This window comes from Toxotes jaculatrix, chromosome 13 (genome assembly GCF_017976425.1).
Source record: "Toxotes jaculatrix isolate fToxJac2 chromosome 13, fToxJac2.pri, whole genome shotgun sequence".
Classification (NCBI taxonomy): domain Eukaryota; kingdom Metazoa; phylum Chordata; class Actinopteri; family Toxotidae; genus Toxotes; species Toxotes jaculatrix.
In genome coordinates this window covers 3084792-3106494 of record NC_054406.1, presented here as the reverse complement: position 1 = coordinate 3106494, position 21703 = coordinate 3084792, and the positions used below count along the sequence as shown (strand labels likewise).

General features: G+C 42.1%; 1 protein-coding gene across 3 annotated transcripts in view; it reads right to left on the bottom strand.

Annotated features, from left to right (window-relative positions):
* Nucleotides 1-1324: 1324 nt before the first annotated feature.
* Nucleotides 1325-21703, bottom strand: part of pvrl2l (PVR cell adhesion molecule related 2 like) — a 221690-nt gene continuing 201311 nt past the window's right edge. The window contains exons 7-10 of one of the 3 annotated variants that reach the window (XM_041053730.1): nucleotides 8173-8299; nucleotides 6255-6312; nucleotides 5512-5607; nucleotides 1325-3191 (exon numbers count right to left, since the gene is read on the bottom strand). In XM_041053730.1, the coding sequence (XP_040909664.1) occupies nucleotides 2985-3191; nucleotides 5512-5607; nucleotides 6255-6312; nucleotides 8173-8299 (488 nt within the window). In that variant the 3' untranslated portion in view covers nucleotides 1325-2984. Of the gene's footprint in view, nucleotides 3192-5511; nucleotides 5608-6254; nucleotides 6313-8172; nucleotides 8303-21703 lie in introns of all 3 variants that reach the window. The other 2 variants (XM_041053729.1, XM_041053731.1) reach the window with 2 other exon arrangements.

Below are 21703 nucleotides of genomic sequence, written 5' to 3'. Positions count from 1 at the left end.
GATAAAAAAAGCAGACAAATACAAAGGAAACGTTTACACCGGTAGCTATTGTAGAAGTCCCTATTTATCCAGCATCTGTCTGGAATTTATACTGCACATTAACATTAATTAAGAGAACCAAGCAATTTCCACTACACAAGTTGTGTTATGATGAATAGTCCTTTCAGGGTGGATCAAATGTGTAGTGCTATCTCAGTTAGCATACTGCAAAAAGTGGGACTTCTATAATAACTATATGAACAACAACAACAACAACAACAAAAGCCTCTCCACCAAAGCCGGTGATGGTTAAATATTAACATATGATTGTCATACCTCAGAGAAACTAAAATATTGCATTTGGTGCCGACCTCAAAGAAAATGAAAGCAGTGATGTGAAATTTTTTTTTCTCCGTCCTCTAACACGTCATGATCTTATTCTATGAGTCTGGTTTATTTGCCCATGTTTGTGCCTCTCCTTCTGTTTACATCTCTATCTGCCAGCTCTATCAACTTTTATACCCGTTTATAACTGTTTACAAATCTGTGGTTCATCCACCACCCGCATGTGTGCTTTCGTAGGAGATTTTTAACTGGCGCGGTCAGCTCCAGCCTGACATCCAACCGTCAACATGATAACCCAGGAAGATTTGTGTAACTTGAGGTCTCAAGGAAGAGCTCAAGATTAAGCGTGGCGAGAAGAAAGCTTGCATCTCTGTGTGTATTGCACTCTGTGGCTGTGAGAGATGACGATTCCATGCTGACCGCATTTTCAGATCAACGCTAAAGACAAAAACAGGCAGCCGCTGAGCCATCACACAACAGTACAACAACAAAAACAAAAACAAACAAAAAAAAAAAAAAAAAAAAAAAATCCCGCTCTCAACTTAAATTGGACTTGTGCTCGTGGTGTGCGTGACTGTGACAGATGCACTGGGACAGAGGAAAATAAAAAAAATATATTTTTTGACATTCAGATTTGTTTTTACAAATGAAAGAGATTATTCCGCAAACAGCCTTGGGAAAAGTTTCAACAAGCCACCAATCATGCCATGCAGAGTAATATGAACAAGGAGTAAAATCCACACCATTTTATTTTTTTCTATATATATACTCAAATAAAATATTTTAGTATTAAGTGACAACCTCGGCGTACCCGTGAAAAGTAAAATAGTAATATACACTTTTTTTTAATCGCTCAATTAGACATTTAACAAACTTCCATCCCCTGTACAGAGGCACTGATAACACCTACACTTGTTTATTTTTTATGTGTACACATTTCACCAACAATATATTATTAATCAATATTATCAATACTATTTACATTGTTCATCATTTGGTACCATCTGACATCAATGAAGACCAATTTTTGATTCAGCCAGGCATAGTTGTTATTCACCTTTTCTCTTTTTTTTTCTGTTTTTACAATCGAATAAGATGCAAAATACACGTTTTCTGCATATGTTAAATGTTCTGCACATATCAGAGTGTATGACCATTTCAATCAGTTAAAATGGCTCTAATGGCAGTATTTTTCTAATATGTGCTGAGCATTTTCACACATTCCTTATAATATTTTCTCAACCTTAATATGTGACTTATTAGAGGAGGACTGAATACAAACATTGGTGTATGTGTGTGTGCCCACGCGTGCGCACATGTAAGATCCCTGTGGTGTGTGTGCTTTGTTGTAAACCGACTCATCTCCCCAGCACACAGCCTTACCCACTCTTGCAATTAACAGCAAATATGAATCGTGAAATCTTAATCATATAATGTTGCCAGGTTACAGAGATTCAAAACGATGTCACTTTCCCTTCGTTAGCGCTAACGAGCAGCCTGGCGCACTGACAGTTGCTGCAGTCCAGGGACAGATGAGGCCCTTTGACAGCATAATAAAGTGGAATGTGTCTTTATTGGACTGTAGCCTGGACAAGAGTGGGGAAAGTCTGGGAAAGAATTCTGGTAAGAGTCGATTAATAACTGAAATACTTTCAAACATCTTGAGTGATTGATTGAAGCTGCCTGGAGAGCCAGATGATCAGGTTTTGGACTTCCTGGGCCCAAATTCAGATGTTTGTAATTCAAACCCAGCTAACCATGAAAAGGAATACTTTGAATGGATTTCAAAGATTTTTTTTTTTTACTTTCTCTGTAGTACAAGGCTGCAACAGGAGCCTGATGCTTTATCTGTATGTAGAGAGGAAAAGAAGTTCAAATCACTTTCCATGGCTATAGACAGAAGAGCCCAGGACAGGCAGCCTCACATTAAAAAAGAAAAATTGGGACGGGGGACGTTGTATGTTCATGGCACAAATTGTTGCATATAATATTTCATACTCAATCCACAGAAAAAGAAGTTGTCTTGCTGATTTTTGGTGAAAATTTGGATTTGCAAGCATTACACAGGCAGAGCACTGTGTTAATTAGCTGAGGGGAGTGTTCCAGTTCACCTACACTGCAACACCTTTCAACCATGTAATTAACATACTGTAGAAGCCCGCCTCATCATATGCAACGCACATACGATTTCAATGGCTGTCTGGCTCGTCAGATATCATGAACTACTGTGTGTGTGTATCTTAAATTGCACTGAAAAAACTGACATTTTCTTTCTGTTTTTCTGAACCAGATATTTAAAGTGGAATGATGTTTAAAATTCTGTGCGATACCTCAGTTTGCAAAAGTTAAAACAAGACAAAACAAAACGAAATCTTGTTAACCATTTCCCTTTAGGCCCAAGTGACTTCACCAGAAAACACCTCTGACAAGCTATTGTTTCATGGAATGATTTAAAAAGATATTGACCCATAACACCACCAAAATGAACCTGAAAGGAAAATTAACTCAAACATCATGTGTAAGTTAAAACTTTAAAATTTAAAAAATGTTGGTGTACAATAGAAGGATTTTCTAAGTGTGCTCGCCTTTGCTTTTCATGCAAATTTAGGTGACCTGGAACTTGCCCATACGCCCGTGATGTGGTGCACTGGTTGCCACGGCTACACATACATGGCGGGAGATACAAAGCTTTCACCGCGAGAGATGTTGGCAACCGGTGCCTCATGATTGGATGAATCCAAGTCGTTGCCGTGGAGACTGTCGGTGGCGTGGTCTTTGAGTTCGTTGATGTTGTCATATTTGACCGTAGCGTCCGGGACTGGAGGGGCGCCGCCGTTCAAGGCACCAGTGGTCTCATCATCCAGGTTCTGCAGGGTTGAACACAGTCGGATGGATGAGGAAAACAGGTGACACTACATTATGTATGTTTCTTTATTAATAATGTATGTGGATCAGGTTACTGTATGGTGTCCAAAGCACATAAAAGAAAGAAAGCACAAACAAAGCAAACACACCCCAAATGTGTTCCAGATCCATGCAACAAGTACCGAAGCACATAAGACACACAACAGAGTTGTTACCAAAGAGCTTGCTGAGATTAGACTGTTCCCCCTGGGACGACTGCACACACACAGAGACCGGGTGATCACCTCAGGAGCTGGACTGTGAGCTGCTGAGGTGACCGCCGGTCTCAGGTCCTCCTGTCTCCAAAAACGTCAGCGCAAACATCCAAACAGACACTGTTTGACTAAACTGACAACATGTTTGAAATCTAAATGTTTGCTTTCTTGCCTGAATAATATCACATTCTGATAGAGTGTTAGGTTCCATCAGCAAAAGTAATGTAGCTGTTCCTCAAACAACATTTCTGGATTTGGCGTGCTTTCCCCTTGATGTTTGTACTTTCTCTCTTGTTATGTGCTTGGTGCTTAGGGGCCACTGAACTGATGAAATGAAGAATAAATAAAGTTCTTTCACCTTTCATGACATCACATAACTTATCAATAGCTGGGTTTCAGTCACGTGATCGCGATGGCGCACGTAGGAGGGCAGGAAGTAAGTTACACGTCAAAGCCAACGGAGTAAATATTAGCGGAGAGTCCGTATTGTACGGGTTTAGATCCCGTGTCGAGACGGAGACACACACAGTTAATCAAACAATATGTCGGACGTGACCCGGACCTCATGAAGATGAGCGAATTTTCAACGGACGTTAAAGATTTGCCGACAATCGAGGCTGTTGAGATCACCCGTTATCTCATACTTCAGACCTCTTATTATACGAAACAGCAAATGAAAGCCTACAAAAGCCTGGAGGCATATAACTTTTTTATGAGCGAGCTGGTACCAAACGGCTCCAAGACGATTAACGTTTAGTCTTCGCCAGGATGAGTGTTTATTCTTATACTGGTTATGTATAGCTAGCCGCTAGCAACAGCGGCTATAATGTCAACAAACATATCTTACAGGGATACAAGGGGGTTTATTTGTCACTTACATAGAAATACTAATGTATGACATGACAGCGAAATAGCATTTGGACTACTGAGTCAACGTCCCCTAAAACGCTAGGGCAGCCTAAAAAGTCCCAATGAAGTCCATATTATACTACCGGCAACTTAATAATCATTACTATGTAAATGAGCATTAAGCGACAACCTGATGATATAAACACAGCCACAAAAACCAAGTTAGCTAGCTAACATACCTTTGACGAAGTGGTCACTGCAGACACGGGCATTAGCAGACTGCTCCTCCCGACCGCAGACGTAGGTTTAAGATCCACTTTTTACGGCGTTGTTCTGAAAGTTTTTTTTATATTTCTCACCTTTGTGGGTGACTACTTTTGGTACTCTATAATGGCTTTTTTCTTTTTCTCTACTGGAACGATTTGAGCACCGGTAAACTACACAAAACATAGGCATTTTTCCACACGGTCGATTCCCAGCGTGTCAGTCAGCTAACGGCTGAAACACTTCCTGCCCTCCATTTGAATTTGGCGCCGTCGCGCCGCTGCGTCGTGACGTCACGCGAAACCCACCTATTGCTGGGTTTCAGTCACGTGATCATGATGACGCACGTAGGCGGAGCGATTTCACATAGAGGACAGGAAGTAAGTTACATGTCAAAGCCAATGGAGGAAATATTAGCAGAGAGTCCGTATTGTACGGGTTTAGATCCCGTGTCGAGACGGAGATACACGCAATTAATCAAACAATATGTTGGACGTGACCCGTACGTCATGAAGATGAACGAGTTTTCAACGGACGAACTACAAAAAACGTAGGCATTCTTCCACACGGTAGATTCTCTGTGTCAGTCAGCTTCCTGCGCTCCATTTGAATTTGGCGCCCTCGAGCCGCTGCGTCGTGACGTCACGAGAAACCCACCTATTACATGTGAGAGGGTTTTAATTTTTTAGGTTAAATTTACACATATTTAACACGGCTTTATGAGGTTTTAGTATTTATATACACCTAAATATTAATAACATTGATTGACTGGTATGAAATAAAAGCACCATGATGTTCCTGAAACACACTGTGTAGCTGTCCAAACAGATATGGAGCCCACTGTGACTGAATGTGGCTCATGTATCAATGAGCAAAACATGCCTTTGTATCTGAGTGTGTGTGTGTGTGTGTGTGTGTGTGTGTGTGTTTGTTTGTGTGTGTGTGTGTTAGTCACCGTGACAGGCTCGCTGCCTGTGGGCTCATAGTAAACCTCTCCTGGGCTGAGAGGTGCTGTCTCTGTGGCCGTGGGAGGCCCTGATGGCTTGTTCAGCTACATGCACAGAAACCACATCAGCACAGGGAGAAGAACAGAAAACAGAGAACAATACAGTAAAATACAGCAGCATGGAAAAGAGAAGAGAGCAGAAGAGTTTGAAACATAAAAATAAGTTTTTGTTGACTGAAATTTGCTCTCAAAGACAAGAGGCTGGATTTGAACACGCATACACAGAACTGTAGAGATAAGATAGATTCTTTTTTTTTTTTTGCAGCGTTCCACAGATGGGGCTTTTTAAGACGGTGCAGACGTCATCCACTGCTGAACCCTGTGAACCCCATTTCAGCCAAGGCATTTACAGCCATTTAGACATCTTTTATACATCTAATCAACATAAAATTGCATAGTTTTGGTCTCATTACATAATGCGGTACAAGCACAACAAAATGTGATAGAATGATGGAATAAAATAAGTGGAGAGAGGAGGAGGAGGAGAGGACAGGAGCACTCTAATGGAGCTCTTTACAAACCAAGCTAATTATTTCGACACACATAAGCCAACTCAGATCTCCAATCAATAGCCATTAGCCCCATTATGGCTGCCCAAATGGACTGTGTGGGTGTACATGTGAGTTTTTGTGTGTGTACAATACAAAAGCAGTGACAATAAAGATTGATTTGAAGCCATGTCGACGACTCACCATCTCTTTTGAGCCGCCTGCCTTCACAGGGGGAGGGGGCTTGTGCTTGGGAGGACCCCTGATTGGACAAAAGACAGAGATAATGTGGTAACGATCGCTGCTTCTTTAAGACATCAGATTTCTTTGTCTTAAGCTGAGGAACAAGTCGGGCCACGGAGAGTGCACACAAATACAAAGTTTTGAAATATTGAGCTCTAAAGACATTTTACTAAGCTGCAAATTTATCCAGGTTCTGCTCATACACAGTTTAACACTAAATTCAGTGATTTCTATGGAAGAAGACGCATTTTTAATTGATTTTTAATTAATGAGTTTTGTGTGGTTTAAAGATCAAGATTTTCTCTGCCCTCAGTGACGACCACACTGTTTGAAATGTGATATACTTCATATTTCATTTTCTCAGTCTCAAGAAAGAGATTCACAGCTTTTATTGAATTTGTTTTCACTTTATTAACAAACTTTTAAAGCCTCAATCAATTAGCGGGCTGGAAAACCTCAGTCAAAACTTCCTCCACACACAGCAGACTTTTAATGTGTCATGTTTCTGGTCACCTGATGAACTTGTCCAATATTCCAATATTCACTCATTATTCAGCTCTGGTTTTGCTCTGTACTGACTCCTGACCAAAATATCTGGATGCATATTGGCTAGATGTTTATCTTCACCAGACAGCTGCTACCTTTACCTGTCTACTGCTCTGACAGTATCAACCATAAGAAAATCTGAGGCTGTAAAATCAAAGCACCAGGCTAAGGGAGGCTCAGGGAAGCCTCTGTGTCGGTATACTGAAGTGATTTGTGGTAAAGATCTGTGGCTCATTTGATTCAGTGGTAAAATCAGAATACTGATGCAGGTCAAAGATTCATCTTGAAACTGCTACAGCTGAAAAGCAAATCTGTAAAAGTGTCATTTTAAACGAATTGGTGTTAAAAATACTGCTGGACCTGGCCACTGGAGATAATGTGGTACCTGTATGATTCACTTCTTCTGCGTATTTGCTGGCATCTCATGGCCCTGAAATAAAAATCTCAGGAACTGGTGCCATTATCTACCAAAGCAATTATTTCTCCATCTCTACTCAATTTTGCGCTTCTCATTGTACAACAACAACAAAAAAAAAACCCAACAGCCCTCATACTGTGGCTCATTCAACAGGCTGTATCCTTCGTATAAATTCTAGAACGTGGAGCAGAACAGGAAACACATGGACAAGCAGTGCTGGAAATAAATCATGTTTTCAGGCTTTAAGAAATGTGATTTTCCAGTAATTTGTGTTTAAAACAGAGGACAGGGTTTGTGCTCCCATGCTGAAATTTTAATGAGGCCGTCTCATTAATCATTCCGTGGATATTTGTATTGTACATACTATATACTCAATGACCCTGAACCTTGCCATTATTATTGCTAGTTGCTTGTATTTTTTTTAATCTTGGTAAATTCGACCTTGTTGTGCTGCTGCATCGCCCCAAGTGGGTGATCATAAGAACATCAGCAACATAACTGCAACATAAATGTGAATCTGATTAACCTCTAACAAAGCAGCCAGGCAGGAAACAAAGAGTGTATTTTTGTGCATGCTCTGTTGTTCTACAGGAAACCTCAGTTCGGAAAATCATCTCTTAAAACTGGAATTAAAACAGGGAAGGTTTAATTAATTCCTATTTACAGCTGCAGCCCATGGGAGGAATTGCAGCGGGTGAATGGGGAGCTGAGGACCGAGCATTTTGGGAATAAAATCTCCAGGCAGTCTCACGCTATAAACTTCTGGTCAGGATTTGCCACCGAGCTACCTCTGCTGGATCTCCTCATGACATGTAATAAGTTTTAATGAGCCTTAGTGCTGCAGGGGAAGATTAATTTTGCTCAGGAGGTTAAATAAACGATGAAGTAGAGGTGGGATTGCTAATGAAGACTTACTCTCCGTCTTCCTGGCGCTTGCGGAAGAAGAAGACGCTGCCGATGATGATGCCGATGAGGGCTAGGGCGCCTAGGATACCACCGATAACAGCACCCGTCGATGGGCCTGGAGTGATTTGTCTCCTCTCTTCTGCAATGGATAGGAGACACAGAGGAGAGAGTACTTTAATGTTAATGTTATTTGTATTTTTATGTGTTTTGTTGCTGAAGTTTGTGTGTTAGAAAACAGTCTGTGGCTGTGAGAGTGAGGAGTATTTCCTCTATTAAACTGTAGCTGAGCAAAATACAGCATGTAAAACAAACAGTAGACACAAACAAACACAAACAGAAAACGCTTTGGTTTTAATGGGATATAAGTAAAATGAGGCATCATAAGAAAATACCCACAGCAAAGGTAATGTGAATGCAGGTGATCAAGTTTCCATTCAGTGTCAGCCCTGTGTGCGTTATATTAATGTGACATTGAAGCGCAGTCACGTAAATGTAAAGAATTCAATATAAATTCTTGTAAAATGAAAGATGCTTTCAGCTCTCTGACCTACAATGCCGCACGTGGATGCCATAAATCTTTGCAATGCAGCTTTCACATCAGCTGAGTCTCACGCTGACCTCGACATCTCCCGTCAATTTAGAGCCAGTTTATAATTTCCAGAGGGTAGTGAGACATCTAAATTGACTGTAAAAGCCTCTCATTACATTGCTTTTATTTAAAACAAGAGGGCTGACAGCAGTTGCACACAGCACACAGCAACCACTGTGGACGGTTCTGTATAATCAGTGATTGTAACATGGATTTTGGCAGAAACAACAAAGAGAACGTTGAATGATTTTCACGGGTTGTTTGGTTCTTTTTTTTTTTTTTTATGAAGTCATATTTCATCACTAACACTAAAGGAAAAGCAGGCCACTCAGTTTGATACAGAGATGATAAAAGGATAATTACCCTGATGATTTCCACTCATTTAGCTTCACGACATATATTTAGCGGGTATTTAACTAAAAAGCCAAATGTTGCTGCTGCAAGAAAATACTGTAATTGTTGTACACACGGTGGTCTGAGTAAATTACAGCTCTTGAAACATGGTGAAATGCAGTTATAAACATTTAAAAACACATTTGCATCAGGAATGCCCTTAATTCCATTAACCTCCACTGTACTGGGGCGGCCACAAAAGTTTCAGATGCTGATATATAACTGCACAAAAAAAAAAAAAAAAAAAAAGTAGCTGACGAGGTGTTGCTGAAAATATATGTTTGCTCAACGATTGTGAGATTGCGTCTCAGATCACATAAAGTCTGGCTGCATTTCTTCCTCCTCGCCAGCAGGTGGTGTTCTGTCCCAAGCTTATGGAGACTTCAATGAGAGCGATTCAAAGATAGATAGATAGATAGACTGATTGATTGATTGATAGACTAATAGATTGATTGACAGGCACACTTTGTATCTTCATTTCTGGATAAACCTACTGGGAAAGGACTGGCCAGTGTGTGTCTGTGTGTCTCTCTGTGTGTGTGTGTGTGTGTCTGTGTGTGAGTGAGTGAGTGAGAGCGAGAGAGTGTGTGAGATTAGTTACCATGTCTGCCTCAGTGGTCACAGACAGGAGAGGAAGCAAGTCTCAATTATGCATGATCACAAACAGGCAGCGAACAAGGAGCAAAGGAAGAGAAGAAAGGGGAACGAGAAGACGAGAGAAGGGGAGAGAAGGCTGAAAACCAAGGAAGGAGGAAAGGAGAAAAAAGGAGGGAGGCTGGAGAGAAGGATGCAGCAGGGAGGTAATGGGAGAAAGGAAGGATGGATTCTAGAAAAACTGATGATGCTGAGGATGAGGAGGTGTGAGGAGTAAACTGGAGTACCAAATAATGGTGAAGCAGCGACAGATGGAGGGAGGAGGGAGAGAGAGAGAGGAGGACACCAGCCTCTTCTCACATCCCATCACATCACAATCCCTTCCTCCCTCTGTGTGCGTGAACACAAGTGTGTGGTGTCTGTCAAAGTTCCTTTGATGTGTGTTACCGTGTTATCAAAGTTTACAATGCTGATGTTTGCCACTGATGCTCGCGGTCGATAACAAACTGCCTTTTCAATAAACAATGAGTCGTGCTGCCGCATGAAAAATGCCACACAAGAGACGAGTGTGTTTATGTGTGTGGTGCTGCAGGAGGACAAATCTGATTGGTCGGGTGCAGCCCAGAAGAGAAGCTGAGGGAAGAGAAGATGGAGAAGAGGAAGTGGTGAGTTTCTCAGAGGGCGGATGCAAAGCTGGTGTTAATAATCTCTGAGAGAACACTCTCACACCTTTATTACTCATTACATTTCAGGCATTGTCCTCATAAAGCACACCTGTTCTTTCCACTGCAGGCAAACCAGAGGTGTTAAATAGCACATTGCAGCAACAACTGCATTCCCATCCACCTGTTTTCATGAGTGGGTTAAAGATAGGCAGAAAATCCCTGAACTGAAATACCAGAAATTTGAATAAATGGTTGAATATTATTTTTAAAAAGTTTTAATGCCTAGCTCGCTAGCTAACTAGTTGGGCTCCTGATTAGGAGAACATGCAATGTTTTCTTTTTTGTTAAATATTCAGCAGCCAGCCGAACTTACATAGCTCGCCCTCCACCAGAAAGCCCTGAAAATAAACAGTTAAAAGGGCAGAACATACCGGACCGAAGTGGATACAGGAGAGAAATGAATTTACATAAATACAGAATTTTTATTAATAACAAAACCACTGAAGAAGCACTAAAGAAAGCTAAGCTGTTATCAGAGTGCAGTTTAAACCATGCACAGGGTCAGAGTATGAAGAGCAGAGCAAACTCTGAGAGCATTTTGTGGGTACTCAGTTTGCCACCTGCTTTTGTGATTTTGTCTGTTTTTTTTTTAGATTTAAAGCACTGAGAAAGGTGAGAGGGTTCTTGCCAACGTGTCTCAAAAAGACAGTTTTATTTGACTCTCTGGTAAATTAAAAAAAAAAACTGATGCAACACTCTGGAAGTACTGAAGCCTGATGGAACTAAAAACATGGGGTTTAACAGCTGCACAATGTCTGCCAAAATATAGGAGCAATTTGGAAGATGGTGAACATCTGAAGTTTGGTTCTGCCTCTTTTATATTTGTTATGTTGCCATGTGCAGATAGGTAAGAATTTCAAACAACTTTCCTTCTAGCTTCAGCTCAGGCTTTGGTTCAAGTTTTGAGTGAAACCATGTGCATCCAAACAACCCAAAAGTTTTTTCATCCACGTATCCGTGAACTGCAGGAGGAACCACATGACTCCGTATTTGTTAGTCCACAGCAACCTTTCGAATCTCCAGGTTGCATTAGTGGTGAGTCAACACACCCGCTGACCCTTCATGTTTGTCCCAGGCTCAACACATCCTCGCACACAAAAACCTTGGAGGACTGCACCTTTCACTTTCACTCACCTCCATCCATTAGATTCCATCTTTATCTAACACACAGCTCGATTTCCTTGTCAGCAAGTCAGTGCTGGTTCCTGCTGGAGTTGTACAATATTTATATGAATTATCAAACATTTATACTGTTAAATCAATAGCCCAGGCTTCATGCTGTAGCATTGCTTTTTAGATTTAAAAACGAGTGGGTGGGAAATCGCTGGTGTACACAGGCACGCTACAGCAGACCTTCACTCCCGCTTAGCTAGATCTGTTTCTGCCCGTTTCTCACTCCATCGCCTGGTAGCAAAACACCCCAAATCTGCAGATGTAACGCTATTATCTAAGTGATACTCAAGTGGTGAGAAATTGCCACTGTATCACATGCAATTTAAATGAAATTGAAACAACAATCCCCATCTAAAGCGCTCCATTGCTCTCTCATATCAAACGCGCCAGTGTGTGGGCTGTATTAGCCATCAGAGAAACACATTGTGCCCAAGGCCTGCACTTAACTATCTCTCCCTGATACACATGGAAAAAAAAAAAAACCCACATATTTTGAAAAAATAAAATAACACATGCACACAGCGATACACACATTCATGCACCACATGTACTCTGTTTAAACATTGCCTGTGATGTTCAGGAAGTAAAACTCATTATTCCCATGGCCACTATCGCATGTCACAGATTGGGAAACATAAACCTTGAGGAACCAGCCGAGCAAACAACAACAACACAGGAGATCAAACAAGAGACAAGGCAACAAAAACAAGGCAAACAGAACAGTTCTCCGTGATTTTCGAGGCTCGATTCTGTGTCAGAAGTCTGCAAGATGTGTGATGTTCACCTTTAGTATTTGCAGGGTGGGACTTTGGGCTCGGCTGGATATTCTCTACCAAGAAGGTGTAATTGTTTATATATAAAAGGCAAGAAATGGCATCTTCACAGGGCTGTTTAATAAAATCTATTTTCTAAATATTGTAATTTATGCTTCAGATGAACATACTGTTTAACCCAAGTCTCCGCAGACTTCGCATCAAAAACCAACCATGCAATTACACAGAGATAGCTTCATCTAACTGAGCAACTGTCTAGCATGATAGTAAGAACTCATGACTCAGACGCAGGTGAGTCAGACACATGCACAGTTTCCAGTTCTAATTGTCAAGCACTGACTGCATGAAAAATCTGGATGCTAGATCAAGAGAAATTATAATACAACTCAGAGGTTCCCAAACCTTTTCTGCCATGTTATTACTCCCAAATGAATCTGACTAAAGCTACGCTGTGTCACTTTTCCCTCACATTTTCTGGCTGAAATATACTTCAAAACACATCTTAATGTAGAGACGTGCTGTCAAAGGCCTCTGTGACCCAGGCTCATTGAACAGCCCAGCAGAAGTGCAGAGATATTGTCTTCTAATATCTCCTTTTTTTTCTGAGTGAGCCTTGACTCTTTAACCAGACAGAGAAGGTCAGAGTCGGAGGTGGAAGCTCACAGCTCTCAATCAATACGTGAACACGCTTCTGGTCTACTACTCCTCTCAGACCGAGGCCTCGAGCTAGTATTAGCAGCTGGAAGACGTCACTGTGACGGGCTCACAGGCCGGCAAGCTTCAGATTCCTGCAGCACGTACGACGAGGATGTCGGAAGGTCTGGCGGAGTGTAACAGAGCAGGGAGAGGAAAGAGTGGGAGGAGCAGACTGGTTTGCTTTTGAGTTTCATGTTAGTGCTAGCTGGATTTCCAGAACTTGCATATTGTAGCTTTAAAAGACCTTTTTAAATGCAGGCATTTTGACTTGTCATTGCAAGAAAATCTCAAGAGAAACTAATAAATGCTGTGGAGGCTCTGTTCCAGGAATTTCACCACATTGACACCATTTTGTTTAGCCCATAGATACGACACACCGTGTTGTAAAAACATTAACATCAGCCTCCTAGTTGTAATGGAGAGTCCAAGATATCAGGAATATCTGACAGCGACAATGTCTTCCATTTCTGAAAAGACCAACAGAAGTGTTGTTCTTGTCTGCTGGAATACAGCGAAGCTTACTTTTCTGTGATTTTGCATCGACCTCTCCGGAGGTGTGGAGAAGTTAAAGCATTTAGAAAATGGTGAGGACACAGTGGGCTGTAGTTACAACAATAACCACTGAAGTGACGCCGGAGAAAAGCCTGGTGTTGTTGTTGTTCAGCCGTCCATAAAATGTCATTTCAAGAAGTGAGCATTTTTAAATTCACAGCCGACTGAAAGGCGGCCTCAGACTTTTTCTTTTTTAAGGCCATGTTGTTTTTGACAAACATTTCTCCAGACGTCCGTGAGCTTAAAAAGAAGTTCAGCTGAAAAACTGCTGCAGCTACGTGTCTGAAGTGTAACATGACACAAGACTGTGATGCAATATGACAGAATATGAATGAACGTCATCGTCAGATTCAGCCACTGAAATTTGTTGCTGTGCTTCACACAAACAATTCACTTGCTTCCTTTCATTCTGCCTCCTTCTCTCCCTGAACACCACACTCCCGTACAGTTGGTTAATTTATAAATAGCAACTTCAGTGTTGGAGGGAAGGTGGGAAGCAGGAGGGAAGACAAGAAAAGAATGCGAAGATCTGAGAGTCGGCGGAAACGGAAGTAAGAGCGGAGAGAAATTGAAGGAAGAGAGGAAGGAAAGAAGGAAGGAGGGAAAACAGAGAGGAGCATGAAGGTGAAGCAGTGAAGGAGGAGAGCGAATTGAGTAGGATTGTAGTTCAAGGAGGATCGAGGGATGTGGGGCAATAAATGAATGAGAAAAGGTGGCAGGGAAGGAGGGATGATGATGATGAGGAGGGGGGTGATAGGAGTGTTAGCGGCCTGCGGAAAAGAGGAGGAGATTTTAAAGGTCTAAACACTCCCGAGGGAGGCCATGAGTGACAGTGGAACAACGACTGCCTCTCTTTCGCTCTCAGTTTCTCACAATCCTTCTTTTACCTCCTCCCTTTCTCTTCCCTGTGTTTTATTCTGATTCTTCTCTATAACCCTGCTGATATTTTTTCTCTCACATCAAAAACTCTTTTGCTGCATTTTAACCCCTTCCTCTGTCTTTTCTTTCATCCCTTTCATGCTTGTCCTTCAGCCCTTCATCATACTACTGCACTCTGGACTTCTATACGCCTCCAGTTAACACACGCTCAATCACTTTGTTTTTTCCTTTTCACAGCCACTCTGTTGCCTTCTATCGCAGTCTGCTGCTCACTTGCTCTCTGCTGGTGTGCCAAACATGAAAAATGCCCCCGTTGCTTTGTCCTTCCTTTACAAAAACACCTATTTTTCCCAGTGCCCCCCCCCCCCCCCCCCCCCCGCCACAGCTCTGACTTACAAACAGTGACATTAGTGCGCTCTCTCGCATGACTCTAAACAGATAAACTGACTCACAGGGAGTCACAAATGCACACACAGAAAATACAAATCCATAAATACAGCGTGTGGCGTGCGGCCACCGAGCACTGAAAAGACCACTAAAATTACGAGTGCACAGAAATTACTGCAATCAGTGTGCAATTATGATGAATAAAAAAAAGGAATGATTATAATCTTAGAGGCTAAAAGCTTCTTTATTCCTTTCAGCAAGGCACTTCAGAAGAGAGGTAAGAGAGCTGGAGAGTAAGAGTAGAGAAGAGAAAGGAAAAAGTGAATGAGAGAAAAACAAAATGAGAGAGCTCTCTGAAGATCAGCATAATTGAGTAGTGTGTTGCACATTAAAGCAGATTTTATGTATAACTACAGCTGTTTTAAATTGCAAAACCTCTCCACTGCACAGGTCCCCTGCAGTGAAAATTTTAGTTTTGAAGGTTACTACGATGTAAGTCTTTGTGAATGCTATGCTGAGGCAGCTGGGCTTCACCTCTCATCTGAAAGGCCTCCTCAGCTTCAACTGACCAGTCGGGAGTCCGGGTCTTTACCTTCTTGCGGGGTTGTTAACACATTGAAGTCACAGGTAAGAAGTTCACCCACCCGCCATCACGTGAGTCGTCAGGGTCACATGAGACACATAGAACCACATACACTGCATTCTGTGCTTATGCCTGGGTGTTTTGTCCTTAGGGTGGACAAGCTTCTGCCTCAGTGTTACTGGGCTTGAAGCGCACAGGGAGGTGGTGTTTGTTGAAAATCCTCCTGAGTTTTTCCTGATACTCCTGCAACGTAAGGAATAACAGTGTTGTTCTGTTGCAGCGAGGATGCAGCAGCATTTCAATGCGGCCAGGAACGCACACACCTGTACGCTGGGGAAACAAAACAATCGCTTCAGTAGCTTTTTTTTTCCCCCACATTTGCAGTAGCACTCTCCAAGACCTGTAAACAGAGTGCGTGTGAAATCTACACCACCACATCACTGCAGGGTGTGGTCACAGGTGCATCAGTGCACACTTCTGAAACAGAGAGGGCAGTGGAACTTTGCTTTTCATCCTGCTGTTCACTTACTCTTTAAACAGGATTAGATTTATACTGCGGAGGAACAGAGGCGGGATAAAAACGAATGATTAAACTGCTTATATAGCGAGAGTAAAAAGGAAAAAAAAGAACATCCCAAACAGCCTCCTCGGATAACAGAGATTCTGATTTAAAGTGGATATTAGAAATACTGAAGAGGGACTTTATTCAGAGTTTAAATTTGTTATTAAGTACAAACTTCATTTATTTTTATTCGTTATTTTAAGAATTTCATTTCATTTATATTCATGTAGTGATCTGCTCTCTGCCTCGTTTGAGGATAGTTGCTCTAAGTTCTAGAGGATTGTCATCCCATTTAAACATAAGACCACAGGTCGTTTGAGCAAGCAGCTTATTATGACCCATAATTCAGAGGGCCTATGACAAAATATGGTCTTTTATGTCGGACGACTTGATGGTCTATAGGGGGCCTGCAACAGTGAACAGCGCCCTTCTTTGTTCTGTTAATGAGAGAGCTTTCCCAAATTCAGTTCGGGTGCTTGTTTTGTGTCCTTCACGGCTTGTTTGATATAATTTAAAAAAAATAATCCACAGTAAACCACTTTATCACAGTTTGAAACAGCTACTGGTTTTGCCCACGGCCCATTTCAGGGTCCATTTTATGTCTGGTGGTGAGTTTTGCTTTTCTCTGTGGAGAGTGTACAGAAAAGGCAACATGTGGAGGACAAGGCGTTTCATCGAGCACAGCTACAGCACAAAGGAGTTTTATAACAGAAATTGTTTTAATGATCTAAAACATCAATGGTAAATGTCATGATTTTGGAATCAGCCCCTCGCTAAGGCTGCATTGATTGACCTAGAGACAAACTCTCTGTGGCTGATTGAAGATATTCTGAATAACTGTGTACAAGTACGTGTAAGAGAGAGCAGAATTTTCTTTTTAACGTTTGGAGAGCAATTTTTAAAACAAAAGAAAATGAGGGCGAGTGAAGGATGAGGATCAGAAATTATTTGCCAATCGAGGACATATCGGATGATGACTTGGCTGTCGAGAACAAGTGGGACAGCGGAAGAATCATGAATAATTTCAAGGCAGCTCCATCACTATGCACTCAGTGTAATTAGCCTTCTGAGACTAGACAAGAGCCATCCAACCCACGGCCTGTCGGTTACAGTACGTGACAGTTTCAGCAGCCTCCAGACAAACAAAATAGTGACACATGCGCGCCTACATGTGTCACTAATAGGGAAGCAGGTCTGATAGGATCTTTAAAATCCCATTGCACAGTGAAACTCACACACACACACACTTGCACATACACACAAGCTCGAGTGCAGCATGACCTTTTTGAATAAATCGGCCTATCAGAGCTCTGTGTGTTTGTGTGACAGATATCTTTGGATATGCAACACTTCACAACCTTATCTGAAGCCAGAGATCCCCTTTCATTTTCTGACAGCTCTCTGTGTGCGAGCTTTTCTCTGTCCTTTCTCCCCATATGTCTCTACCCACTTAACAGATTAAAGAACGCACATATGCGCACCAACAAACACACTCTCTCATACACATGCAGATGCATTCCGTTGCTTGCTTCCCCAAATAACATCGAGGGTAGAGGGAGGTGAGGGGAGGGGGATTGGGGAGTGAAATGGCAATGCTCTCTAAATGATCCAGAGCAAATGAGTTTATCTCAGAGACAGACAGCCCCCAAACCATTCAGGATCAAACTAGGTCATACTCAGACTGAGAGAGAGAGGGAGGACCGGGGACTGGAGGAGAAAAGAAGGAGAAAACAGCAACATAAAGAGGGACAGAAGAAGAAAAAGAAAAGGAAAAAAGAAGCGAAGACCCCGGCTGAATTCACCTCCTCTCCTCTATCTTCTCTCCCTGGTCTCCCCCCCACCCCTTCTCTTCTCTCTGTGTAAACACACTGGAGCTGACATTTCGAATTGTCCCCTCTCTTAAAAGAGCTGTCACCTACCTAGTCAAATTACATCAAATCACTTAGAGGAGTGGAGGGAGTGGAGCAAAGGAAGGTGCATCAGAGAAGCTTTTTCAACAGGACCAAGAGCTGAGGACGTGCTCATCTGGAGTGGAAAATCTGCTGTTTAAACGAACAACAGAGTCAATTGTTTCTTTGTGGTGGCACTTCAGTAGTTTAATGGGATTAGGCCACAGTGCGCGTACAGTGCAGTGTCTGAACTCTGTGACTACCTGTGCTGGAAATAACAGTTTTTAAGTCTTGAAGCATTTTTTTCGTGATTCAACTTCCAACATACTGTTATGGACAGATAAACCTGCAAAGGGACCCGGGGGTAAATTGCCCCTCCACTCCCCCACCCCCGCTCTCTATGCACACAGTAGAATGCACATGGCATCTTAATTATATTTAGCCAATAGCCCAAGAGACCGACCTGTATTTCTCTGGTAGAATATTACCTTGCTCAGGTTTGCAGGGTGACAATTAGCCTGTGGTAATTTAATTAAATCCAAATATATATGGGATTAAGTACCTTTTAAACACACAGTCAACTGAAATAATAAAAGTCTTGACTAGATTTGTTTTAACTATACTTTGGTTCCCAGGTACCGCAGAGCCTGTCTTATAACTGAGGCTGCAAATACAACAAATACTTTAACTATTGCTTCATCTGGCGACTGTTTTCTTGATTAATCAAGTAATCATTTGTTTATGGCATATTGTGAAAAATGCCCTTTGTGACTTGATAAAATGAACCTGACCCTGACCATATTTGATTTACTGTCATATATGATAAAAACAAGAACCAAATCCTTTTTTTGTGCCTCAGGCTGTCTGAAGCGGGAAGATCTCTGAATGTCCTCTTCCAACATTTCTTCCATTTTTCCTCCTTTATGTCCAAAGGATGATTTTCTTTGTTTACTCAGAGAGCTCAGGCTGGGCCAGGAACTATCGCTGCTATGAGTGTGGAAAAACCCATTGAGACGTTGCGTCTGGTATTGGGCAAACAATGAAAAACGAAAAATGGGTGAAAATCTAATTTTAAAATTCAATAAAACAAAAAGCAGGATGAAAATCCAACTATAACTAGAATTACTGCCCTGTGGTTGTCCCCCCAGTTGCCTGGTCTCGTGTCAGTCACCAAAATTTTATGGCCCATGTGGCTCCATGTAGCACTGACGACGGCAGCCACCAAAACCTTTCCAATGATTGAGCTATATCCAAGCCCATATGACTTCATGCTTACAGCTCTTGCTTCTTTTAAAAAAACCCAATGTAAACACAAAATTGACCAGAAGAGGTAAAATATTATAACTTTTTTTTTTTTGGTGTGAAATAAATGAACCGAACTGTGTGCGTGGAAAATCCCTAAATTACTATTCTGATACACCGGAGGAAAAAGTTAACATTTGTTGATATCAAAATTTTACAGATTATTACTTAAAACTTGAAATTAACTTTTTGCTACTCTATTCTCAGCGGTCCAGACTGAATAATTTCTTCTCCTTTTCAAGCTGATAATGAAGAGCTCAGACCTCAGTCACACTGAATATCTGTCTCAGCGTTTGCCAACTGCACGTTCACCCACTCCTCTTTCGCTTTTTAACCTGGCAGGAGTGAGAAAGAACTCCAGAGTCAATTTGGCACTCGATACCAGCTGGCTGAGCAGCACAGTTTAGAGGTTAAGCTACTGGGGTAATACCTGCACGAAAATGGGAGAATGCAAAAGTGGGTTGTAATATTTGAAGGACTTGGGGTGTGCTCAATTTCAGCTTCGCCAGAAACTTGGAATGGCCTCAAGAGTGGAGGAGAGATCAGTTATATCAAGCGCTCCCCGGGTTATTTCAAGCGTTTGGAATATATTCAAGAGCTATTTTGCCCAGGTCTGGGGCCATGGGAGCACTTTTAATATTCAACCTACTTCATTGCTTTAGTTCACTCACTCCTGCACACACACACATACACACACACACACACACCACATGTCACTTCAAGCCACTTCAAACACACTTCACGCTACAACTTCAAGTCCTGCAGGCCCAAATCGGGGTCATGTTCTCCTGACAGCCAATCATCACGCCCCTAAGTGTGAAGATATGACTGTGTGTGTGTATGTGTGTGCGTGTGTGTGTGTGTATGCAAGTGTTGCCATCACTGGGACTCAGATCATGTTTATATGTATGTGTGTGTGTGTGTACACGTCTTTTTATGGTTGGTTTGAAACCATCATTGTCAGGACATTTTGGCCGGTCTCAACTTTAAAGGACTGTTTGAGGGTCGAGACCTGGTTTTAGGGTTCAGGTTAGAGTTGGGTTTAGGTTACGGTTAGGGTCAGGTTGGGGTTAGGTTAAGGTTAAGGTAAGGGACTCCTGAATGCATTATGTCAGTGGGTGTCCTCACAAAGATAGAAAGACAAAAATGTGTGTGTGTGTGTGTGTGTGTGTGTGTGTGTGTGAGAGAGAGAGAGAGAGAGAGAGAGAGAGAGAGAGAGAGAGAGAGAGAGAGAGAGAGCCAGTCATCAGCAGCCAATCATCCGTCATTCAGACAGCTATTTGGACACCTGGGTGCCCCGGCAATGCCATGGCAACAGCAGTTGTCTGTTACCAGGTAACTGTGCATAAGCAATGAGCTCAGGGTGGAGGCAGGGGCATTGTGGGAGAAGCAGAGGTCAAGAGGGGCACATGTGCACTCACACACAGGAGAGGGTGGAAGGTCATACATGCAGACAGGTGGCATGTGAAGATTCAAATGGGTCTGTGCAACAACAACAGACACACACGCTCACACGCACACAGCACGAACACAACACACACACTTTAGAAATACACAAATTAATGCAGAGGCCTGAGCATAAAGAGGATAAAACACACAGACACACACACACACACACACACACACACACACACACACACAAATAACATGAAAAAAATGCAGAAATATCATAAAACAGGCAAAGTTGCACAAACACAGCTGAGCTGACACACTTACAGTTAATACACTGTACAACCATATGGCACGCACACTCACTGATTCACACACACACACACACACACACACACACACACACACACACACACACACACACACACACAAACTGACTAATCTCCTCACCCTTTTAGATGGTCTGTTGCATTTAAACTGTCTGGGGACTGGGTATTACACTGATGGCTGCAACATAGCTTGTGTGTGTGTGTGTGTGTGTCTGTGTCTGTGTGTGTGTGTCTGTGTGTGTAGGTGTGCGTGTGTGTGTGTAAGATACCACGAGCAAGGGGAAAAAAAAGACAGACAGAGACAGAAAGTGACACAGTGTGTTTGTCAGTGTAAATCAGAGTCCTCAGACTCAGGAGTATCCTGGTTGTGTTTTGCAGAATCGGTGGAGTTCCCCTTCACATATCGAAGGTCGTACTTAGTCAGTGAAGCAAACACATATGATGATTAAAAAGGTAACTATGATCCACATCCGGCACACTAGGGCACACGTAAACACAATCGTTCATTCCCTAAAATAAATATTTATGCACAGGGTGATTGAATATATACTGAGGCAAAAACCCCTCTACAAGTATCATCTCTCTGAATATCACATGGCTGCAACTCACTTCAGTCTCCTCAAAGAATGTAATGATACAGATTTTACCACTTGTGTCTTTTGCATCATCGCATTCAGTCATGTAATGATTAAGGGCCTGCAGCTGATAGAAGGTGTGTGATGCCA